This window comes from Ursus maritimus, unplaced genomic scaffold (assembly GCF_017311325.1).
Source record: "Ursus maritimus isolate PB19 unplaced genomic scaffold, ASM1731132v1 scaffold_24, whole genome shotgun sequence".
Classification (NCBI taxonomy): Eukaryota; Metazoa; Chordata; class Mammalia; order Carnivora; family Ursidae; genus Ursus; species Ursus maritimus.
The window spans coordinates 17,752,116-17,762,318 of NW_024424897.1; the positions used below are offsets into that span (position 1 = coordinate 17,752,116).

At 46.7% G+C, this 10,203-nt stretch overlaps 2 protein-coding genes across 10 annotated transcripts in view; one reads left to right on the plus strand and one right to left on the minus strand.

The window, feature by feature from the left end:
- Window positions 1-2,635, minus strand: part of NMT1 (N-myristoyltransferase 1) — a 31,753-nt gene extending 29,118 nt beyond the window's left edge. Inside the window, exon 1 of the mRNA XM_040640502.1 lies at window positions 2,463-2,635. Within this exon, the coding sequence (XP_040496436.1) occupies window positions 2,463-2,593 (131 nt within the window). The 5' untranslated portion in view covers window positions 2,594-2,635. The remainder of the gene's footprint in view (window positions 1-2,462) is intronic.
- Window positions 2,636-2,837: 202 nt separating this feature from the next.
- The window catches only part of DCAKD (dephospho-CoA kinase domain containing), a 26,321-nt gene continuing 18,955 nt past the window's right edge, over window positions 2,838-10,203 (plus strand). For 3 of the 9 annotated variants that reach the window (XR_005837364.1, XM_040640496.1, XM_040640500.1), the window contains exon 1: window positions 2,849-3,041. The gene's annotated coding sequence lies outside the window, so the exon portion shown is untranslated. Of the gene's footprint in view, window positions 3,042-9,184; window positions 9,290-10,203 lie in introns of those variants that run through there. The other 6 variants (XM_040640498.1, XM_040640501.1, XR_005837365.1 and 3 more) reach the window with 6 other exon arrangements.

Here is a 10,203-nt window from a genome sequence, read left to right on the forward strand (position 1 = left end):
TTTGAAAACATTTTTAAGTAATATTAAGAAAATTTCAAGAAGCCAAAAAAAGTGGAAAATTTCCACGACAGATTGTAGAATCCCCGATTTCTGTAGATAGTTCATAGGAAACTGAAGTTAAGGCTCACAATGAGACTGACTTGGGGTAAGAAAGTGTGTATGTAAGAAAAATCTGACACTCTTCCCCTCAGTGAGGAGAAACTCCACCAACACTGAACTCTGAATTTTAACATTTGCCATTTGTGCATCCAGCAAACACTCACTAACACCCATTAAGTGCCAGGCATCTCAAAGACATGGTCCCTCTACTCGGGCACCTTACAGTCAGGTGAGGCAGGGACTGGACACACATTATTTAACTACTGTTATAAATGCTACAAAAAAATGAGGTATGGATAAGAGCACAAGCTGGGGAAAGGAGGACAGGGAAGATTTGAAGGAAAAATAGGAGGGAGGGGCCAGGCTGTATTCCCCATGTTACCTCATTTAATCCCTACAACTGGAGGTTAAGTAACTTTCCCAAGGTTACAGGACAACTAAGTGTCAGAACCAGGCTTTGAACCCAGGTATGAACGAACCCCAAAAGCCATGCTCTTTCTGTGCCACACTGCCTCTTCCCAAAATCATTTCCTCTCACAATTAATGGAAAATATTAACTCCACTTCAGATTTGGAGCGCCAGAAGTAGCCTGTCCTCCAAGCTGGGTCCTCTGTTTTTCACCTGCCACCTCCAAACTCTTTTACACAGACCTCTAGATTTGAGATGCTAATAAATTTGTTCACCCAGACCATATATAACCATGTACAACAACAATAACAACAAAATACCGTCAAACTTTAAGTTTACCTCTTTGTTGTACTATAAATAAAACACAGAACTTTCTGCCAAATAGTTTTGCAAAGTGATTCACAGATCATAGGGAATAAAACCAATTAAAGAGCTATAGACGATGGTCAGGGCAACAGTTTAGCAGAGAAAAATAAAAGCAACTACACACAGAGCAAAGAAAAAGCTGTACTTTCACTTCTGAACTGACTTTTGAATTTAACAACTCTCATCTATAATTAGGATTTCTACTCGGGAGGGCTGCACTTTCCCTTCTTCCTGTTCCTATTTCCTCTTTAAGAGCTCTTCCTTTCTTAGGAATCTCAAACTTCACGGCTTTTGTTACATGAGATCTGCTGTGAGTTGTAGCAAAAGAACACACTCTTATAAAACCAGATCTGACAAACTTCCTTTTCCTCTACATTCTTCTTGTGATTTTTTAAATGCTGGTCAAAGAACATAAAAGCTAGATCTTTTAACCTAAGGATTCATCACGAGCAGATTATAAACTACTTAATTAATCCTTTGTTCTACGAGGCAGTGGATTTTTTTTTTAAGTTTATCCAAAGATTTCAACCTTTACCTTTGCCTACAGGACTACCGCTAATACTGCAAATGGCTTCATGACTATGAAAATGGGACTACCACACACACGCACAGAATCAGACCACCACAGACTCACCCAAAGTTATACATCCAAAAAAGTCTCTCATAACTTTCCGTTAAAAAACATACACGTAAATATAGACAGGGACAGAGCTTCAGCACCAGCCACTGTAACAATAGGAAGAAAGCAGAATGATAGGGTGTGGCTTACAAGAATGAAAACTGATTTGGAAATAGAACTCAACACTGAAACAAACGCTTGATGAAATTTCTTCTGCCCAAGTAACAGTTACTAGTACGTAAGACTCTGAAGTACAGGAGATGCAGTATTAAATCCACTTCCAAACCCTGTGCAAGCTGCACCATCACTCAATTTCTTGAAGCTCTGAGGCTATTTCACAAAGTTAACAGAACAACGATCCTGGAAGACGTAATTATATGCTGTTCAGGAAACTTATAGATTATCTGGAAAAACGAGCACCGCATACATCAAAACATTATCATACAGTAATTACACTGTAGGGTTTATAAGGTAAGTTTGTATTTTGAGATTCTTCTGTTAGTGATATTTTACAACATAATTATGGTTTGTACAAACTGATATATTTCCTCATTGAAGGTGAGCTGCAGCGAAATGTTTTATTATTCGTTTATTGCTAATCACGTTGTTCACACACCTCTATAAGTAACGTTCCCTTTGAACTGTACTGTTAGGGTGACCCGTGTTGTGCCATCGAAAACCACCGTCCAACATGCTCTTTTCCCTGAACGCAGGTGAAGGACACGAGTGCAACATTACACAGAAGAACTTTTATATAATAAAAGTATTGAATGTCTCCGGCCCTTAATATACTGAGCACCCACCCTGGTAAATGACAAAGACAGCAACCAATCGCCAGGCAGGATCCCAACGTCTCAGCCAATTAGAATATGGGGGTGGGGTTACCCTAAGCTCCCGGTGACTTCCCCGCACCCCAGAGACCCAGGCTGTGGGAGACTGGACGGGAATTGGACTCCGAGGATATCGTTACCCCCGGCTGTAGCTGTTGTCCTCCTCGTTCTCGCAATCGCTGCAGTGCTCATGGCCGTTTCCGTTCCCTTCCATCATCTGAGGCAGCGGAGGTGCCGGCGGCTTCACTGCTGTCTCACTCTCGTCCGCCATCTTGAGTTGCGAGAGCCGGCCTCCGCGCCTCGCAACATGGGGGGTTCCTATTGGACGAGAGGAACTTGCGATATATTCTGGGTTTTGTAGTTTTTGTGTCGAAGGGCGCCGTAGCTAGGAACAGCTCATTCTCGTGAAACCGGAACAAGGTGGACTACAATACCCAGAAACCATAAAAGGAGGCTGTCCTGGGTGGGGGGGGCCAGCACTACCCGGAAGTCCTGGGCGTTCAGCCGCGTTTTGAGGAAAGAAGGGCCCCAAGGTTGGCGGGGCCGACGCTCCGCGACCCAGCGGCCGCGTGGCATGCTGGGAATTGTAGTTCGATGCTTGCCTAGGGTTTCGGGATGAGGCGCCAAAATCCAAGGTTTGACCTCAGCCTGCCCTTGCCAGTGTCTGGGCCATAGGTGAGCCGTTATTGGCTGCCGTTAAGGACCGTTACCATTACCGGGTAAGTAATGAGGCCTGAGGCCCGCGGGTGCTACCCACCGGGAGCCCGAATGCGTCGGGCCTTCTTGGAGAGCCTTTGCTGTGAGAAGCCAGGTTGGCTCCTGGTCGCCTTTCCTCACTCGGGACTTCAGGCGGCCCCTGGTCGTCGTGAATTCGAGGCCTCCTGGAGGCGGTGGATTGTGGTGTGCGGAGCACCGACCCTGAGCCAGGAGACCTGACTGGTCGGGCTTTGCCGCTTCTTGGCCTCCAGGTACTGGTCTCCACGAAGCTCACACAGTGTTCCTAGGACTCTCCACATCCTCTTTTTAATGAGCGCTCATATGCCAGAGTCTGGGGTAAGGCTTTTCGTATATCTCATTTAATCCTCCCAACAGCCGAGAAGATGCGTTGCATTATTATTCCCCTTAGGCACAGACGAAGAAATGTGGCCCAGATTGGGTGGTAAATCGCGCAGTCACAAAGCAAGTAAGTGGCAGAATCGGTGCACAAATTTGCATCTGTCGGCCCTTCGGCCCTCTGAATTCTTTGTCACTACAGAAGTCCCATTGTCTGCTTCATCTACCCAAGGAAATCAGTTATTTGAAAATAATGGTGACATCTTTATCTGGTTTTAGCATTAACTGAATGCTTCAGTCCCTTGGGTCTCACCCCTGTGTTTGAGTAATTGCACCTGAGTCTTGAGGCCAACGCCCAAAGACGTGGTTCCCATTTCTAGAGTTCCCATTCAGGCTGGATTGTGGGTTGTACGGGAATGACATGCTCTTATGGTCAGAGAGCTCCATGACCAAAAAAAGGGATGATCTTTGCCATTCAGAAACTCTCAGCCTGGAAAGAGGGAGAAAGTGGGAAGAAACACTTTCCATCTGACTCAGGGAAACAAAACAAAAGAGAGCTAAATATTGCCAATTCTTCATTTGTCTCAGTGGTAAGTGCAGAAGTAGATATGATCCAAAGCAGCAGATAATCCCCAGTCATTTATATCTGACTTTAGAAGGGAAGGACACCCACTCAGACATCTCTCCAGGACCAAGACTGCTGTCAATATGATGTCTTCTGTGCAGCTGCAGGCCAGAGGAAGACGTCAGAGATAATACAAATAAAGCCTTACATGTGTTAGTTGGATTTAATTCTAAGTGTTTCACTTGTAGCCCATGTAACCTTGTAAAGTCGGTAGGAAAGGGGACTGGAAGAAAATTGAGCTTGCAAAAACACACACATACACACAACACAGTGATACCTAGTAGCAGAACCAGAACCCACATCTGGTTTTCTAATTCCCAACCTTGTATTTTCTTTTCTCACAGACATGCAGAGGTTAAACAAAAGCTAATGAAACATGACCAGGGCAGAGTGATTATAGGGTCGACTGTGGACCCTGCCATTCTTGTGGTTCAAAGCTTAAGAAAGACACTGCCTTGTATTTTCCTGCAAACTGAGCGGTTTTTGCTCAGTGGAGAGCCTTTCTGGGAGGGAGACAGGCAATGAGACTGTCATGTCCAAGCTCAGAATGCAAGTACCAGTCCCAAGTTCTGGAATCCAGCACCTTTGAGAATTTCAGACTTCAAAGGCACCTGAAAGGTACTTATTCCCCGCTCTCTTAGGGTCTTTCAAGTGAGAATGCTCACTTAGATTTTTGTAGAATCTGTTATTTCTCTGTAATAAAATTTAAATGTTATGTTTTTAAAAAGAAATTGAGTATAGGTGATACTTTTTAAAAATGACTACTGAAAATTGAATATTGCTACATGAGATTTTGGAATGTAAGTTTACTTTCGAGTCTATTGTCGCATTGGGACAGAAGGATCACCAAAAGCAGTACAGTGTAGAGTTTCCTAAATTGGGTCTGTGGATAGTTTCTTGGGATTCCAAGAGTTCTCATATTTGTTCCTCCCACCCCCCACCCCCCACCCTCCATAACAGAGCGCCTTCCACTTTCAGACAGTTCTCATTGGTGGAAAGTTGGCCAAGGTCTGCCTTATGGAGTCACATGGAAGCATATAATCCTGTGTCCCTCTACATAATTGTTACATATTCTTCAATTGATATCTGGTTCCCTGTTCTTTTTTCCGCGGTAGACATTCCCAGCTTCCTGAGTGCCTCATCATATGAAAATAGCAGTATTCTCCCATCTAGTTCTGCTGGCTCTTTCTATCCTCCCCGTTCTGGCAGAAGCATTCTACAAAGGCAGGTACAGCAGAGCCCAAGGGGTGACTGAGGATTGTGCCTGTGAAACTGCGGATTCTGGAATTTACTTCTACTGTGGATACCTCTGTTATCCCTTCACAGTTGTTACTGGAGACAGAATATGGTGATTAAGAGAACATGATTCAGAGTCTAACCCCCTGGGTTCTAAATCCTGGTTCTGCCTCTGCCTAATGAGTGACCTTAGGCAAGTCACTTAACCTCTCTGAGCCTCAGTGCCCTCACTTAGAAAATGAGACAGTGCAGGCAAAACACTTAGTAAAGTGTCTGACATGGTCAATAGCTAAGAAATTATTATTTCCCTTCCCAGGAAGTCAGCATTCCCTGTGATTATCAAAGAAAAACTTTCTCACAATGTCCGTCACAGATCAAGGCCCTTGCTGTACCCCCAACATATCAGAGATCCATTTCTTCTAATGGGCCTAGGAAAGCATGAGCCAGGTTGTGCCTCATTTATTCAACACCTTGGAGCACTCATCACCTGCCAGGCTCTGTGGCAGGAACTAGAGAGTGAGGGATAGAACAACACAGTCGTCCCCATCCTGGCTTCACTCCCCAAGTTGGTAACTACATAGACTCACCATTATGGTACTGTGTGTGAGAGAGTGGAAACCCTGGATGTAGGTGGAGCCTGGAGGCACCCTTGGCCTCAGGAAAGAGGTTCTGGACAAAAAGATGGCTAAGCTGAGTTTTCAAAGGGGAACCAGACAGATGGGGCGGGGGCTGGGGGAGAGTCCCGCTGCCTGAGAGGGGTGCTGTTGAGGTCCTGCAGCAAGAATTACATGAGCATTTTGGAGGTTGAGACTGGAGAGGCAGTCAGCAGTCGGACCAGGAAGGGATGTGGATGCCATGCTGAGGGGGTTGGGCTTTATCCTGAAGACTCTTGGAAGCTGCTGAAAGATTTTTAGCTGGGGAGAGAGATGATGAAATTTTTGTTGTTGAAAGATCATACTAGGCAGTAGCCTGGCTGTCCTAAGTAAGAGAGTTTTTCTCCTCTGAAGAACAGGGCTAGTGTGCCCAATTGTGAATAAGGGACAGGGAGATGGTCTTTGGCAGCTTCCTGTCTCCCCTGGAGCTCACTTTCACGAAGGGTCCCCTTCCTTCCTATGACAGCCCCTGACACATGGGTCTGAATGCAGTGGGTCCAGCCTTCTGTGGCTTAAATCTGTGGGATTTAAGAGCGTGCCAGCCATTCGCTGCTCAGAAGGCACTTACAGTGAAGTTGGGAAAACCAGAAAAAAATAACACGGCCTGACTGGGTATGATTAAATGAGCTAGAGAGATAAGTTAACTGAAGTTTGGGGTGGGGCAGGGGGTGCAGATCTTTGGGGCAGCATTGTTAGAAAGGGCTTCCTGAAGAAAACAGACTTTGAACTTGGCCTTGGAGGCAACTTAAGTGCCGGATCCTTCATTATAATTTCTCGGGGCAGTGTGGACCCACCCCTGAGCTGGAATCACAGCTGCAGTTTTCCTTTTTTTGTTTGTGTGGTTATACAGTTTGCAACCATTTTCTCCCACAAGACCCTGTGTTCCAGGAAGGCAGAGAATACTTTGGATTTTCCTCACCTCTGTAATCTTTGGGCCAGCAAGGGATACAGAGTGGGTCCTCAATTAATATTTGTTGGATTACTTAATGTATGAATGAATAGTGAGAAGGGTTAAAGGCTTCAGGTGTGGAAACGTTAGAGGGAAAGGGCAGAGGAAGGAACACACAGTATGGTGACCCATTGTGTTTGTAGAGCGTTTATTGCTCACAAAATGTGCTAGCACGTCGTTCCTTTGATCCCCACCATCAACTGTCTCGTTTGATGCTGTGCAATGAGCAGGGCAGGTGTTACTCCCCTTTTACAATGAGAAAACAAGAAGTTCAATGATTAGTCCGAAGTTTCACTGCTACTTAGTATGAATTCAGACTTGAACCTGGTGTTTTAACACAAAGTCTGGTGCAGTAACTAAATCACTATCCTTCTTGGCCTTTCCCAAGGGAGAACATATGGTGAGACATATGGTGAGACATATGTCTAGAGGGGTGATTGCGGCCAGGTCACAGAAGGCCTTAAGTTTCAGGCTAAGAAGTTTGGACTTTATCTTCCAGCTGGTGACAACCTATGGGAGTTTTTTTTTTTTTTAAGCTGTTTAATAAAGGATAAATATTAATGGTATTTGTAAGGTACGGTATAAATTTAATTGCATATTAATATTTATTTAAAATAAACATACGGAAAGTAAGTTTAATTTTAAGAACCAAGAGTCAAAGACCCAGGAGTCAAAGGAGTCATCTCTCTCGGACTCAGAGGGTTGTTCATCAAACAACTTGAAGCAGCACCATATTCCATGTATTGTGCTTAATGCCAAGGACAGAGAGGTGACTGAGATGCAGATCATTGTCAGGATGAAGTGAGAGCATGTAAGCAGCTAGAGCCAGTTTATTATTGATATCCTGAATAAAAGAGCATATGTGTTTGAGCCGAAAAAAATCCTTGATGGCATCACCTCCAAACTGCCAAGTAGAGCTTCAGTTCCAAAGATATACCTGGGTTGAAGGCCCTGCAGCATCCTTCAGCCTCTCCTCTGGGATCATCCCAGCAGAGATGCAGAGTCGCAGCTGCCGTTGGCCCATTGGATCACAAGGATGCCTACCTAAAAGACAAGGCCCTGGCCTGTACACCAATGCTCACAATACTGTAAGGCAGCGTCTGGGAAAAGCAGGATCATCTGCAGGGGGTTTCCTAACAATATGCCCCAAGAAGAGCTTGATAATTTGAGAGAGGGGAAGGTATATTCCTATCTCTGTCATTGCCATGGCAGCCAGGGTTACTGATGGGAGTTGTGTATCCCTCTAATAGGTCAGGAGTAGGGAAAAGGTCGAGAACCACAAAGCTAGGTTACCTGTAAATTGTTTGATGCAAGAAGGAAACAGGGCCATTAAATCTGGCCTTATGGAATAGGAATTAGAATTGTTCTGCATGTTGCCACAGATTAGAACTAGGGGAGATATTGTATTACCTAACGAAAAACTTTCTATCAGGACTGGACTTCAAAGTTGGACAGCATGAAGCTCTCATGAAAAACAGTTCCCTGACACTGGGCGTGGCCAAGATCAGACCCCAGAGATGATGTAGAGGAGATTCGAACACTGGACTGGTGTTTGGATGAAATGGGCCCTTTGATCATGAGATGCCAGTCTATTTATCGGGTGATGGCAGCCGGTGCCGTTGACATTAAGGAGAAAGGTTTCGGGTCAGAGAAAGATGTTGCATTACTTCGTTCTTCAATGTATCGGATCCCTACTGTGCTGGGCACTGTTCTAGGCACTGGGGATATTCGCGGTGAAGATAGACAAGATTCCTACCATATAGAAAGCAGAAAGCAGAGGTACAGTTTAGGGAGAGGGAAAGGAAGCAGGGTAATTAAGGGCCACTTACTACTTGTAAGGTACCATTAGATGTTTTTTATGTATTCCTAATGCTTTCAACAAACAGCGTAGTAGCAATTCTCCCCACTTTAATAGCGGAGACGGGGTGAGAGGCTGAGTGACTTGCTGGGCTTGCACGGACAGAATGAGCTCTACAGCCAACTGGCACTCTAAGAGAGCAAACGGATTAACCTCTGAAAATCAGTTTCCTCTTGTGTGAAATGGGGACGGTGACAGTCTCCACCTGTGAAAATTCAATGAGCTAATGCCTACAGAGTGCTCTTAGGACCTGGCGGGTTGAAGGCGCTCAGTTACCTGCCGTAGCGACTGCCAGGAGCTGCACAACTAGACATGGCCAAGGCCTGAATTTGAAGCCAGGGCTTTCCAGGTTGTGTTGTTGTTTTTCCCTCGGCGTGGGAGGGCTTACGATCCGAAGGGGCACTAACCCCGCGGCGCCCACCATGCCCAGCGCGCGGCGACGGCGCACCTTCCCCGCCCGCCCTTTCCGCCGGCCGGACGTCCGGTCCACGTGCGCGCGCCCCCGAGGCCCCGCCTGCCCGCCGGGAGCCACCCAGTAAGCGCCGCTGAGATTGGGCGAGCGGCGGCGGCCCGGGCCGGGTCAGAGGCCTCGGGTACGTAGCGCGCCGCGCGGGCCGGCGGGGGAAACGGCCGGACCCGGGCGAGTGGGGGCGGGCGGGAGGGGGGGCGTCCCGGGGCTGCTCTGTCCCAGGGCCTGTGTCCGCCCCCGAAGCCCCGCGTCCCGGCGCCGGGCCTGGCTCTGGGCGCTGAGAACACGCCCGAGGCGCACCGGTCGTGCAGCGCGGTGGGACGGGCAGTGCGCGCCTTGTTTTTTCAAACCTCGGCTACAATTTGTTGAGCACATACTATGTAGCAGCCGCTGGGTCAGACGCGTCGACATCCATGGCTCGTTGCCTTGACAGCAACCTTACTAAGCAAGGTGTTATTTTCCCTGTTTTACAGCTGTGGAAATGGAGAAAGGTTTACTGCTAGACTTGTGGCAGAAATCGTGGTTTCAAACGCAGGTTCAGTCCAAAGCCACTATGCTTCAGAACTTTGTGGTCAGATCTGTTTTATTTTTGAATCCAGCGTCTGCCCTTTCCAGTTTTGTGAAAATGCGTATGATACTTATCTCATAGGGTAGATTAAAAGTGCTTCGCTGGGTACTGCTGTTTTGCTGAGTGGTCATCTCCATCTTTCAGACAAGGCTTCACCTCCACTTTCCTTCTTCCCAGAAGGCTGAACTGGTTATCAAATTTTAGGGAAGACCCGCCCCCCGCCAGGCCTGGGTGGCAGCGTGGGATTCCCACTCATCGTAAAGAGGGCTGCCTGGCCACCAACTTTTCGTCCTTCCCCAGGTTCCCAAATGGAGATATTGGCACCTCTGTCGTTGAGTTTGCTTATGAAGTTTTATTTCTCCCTTAGTTATGGGAAAATTAGCACCCGAATGAACCTTGACATTAAGTCCTAATTTTAAAGACGAGGAAATGGAAGCCTTTGAACATAGGTTTTCGGGGGGGGGGGGGGG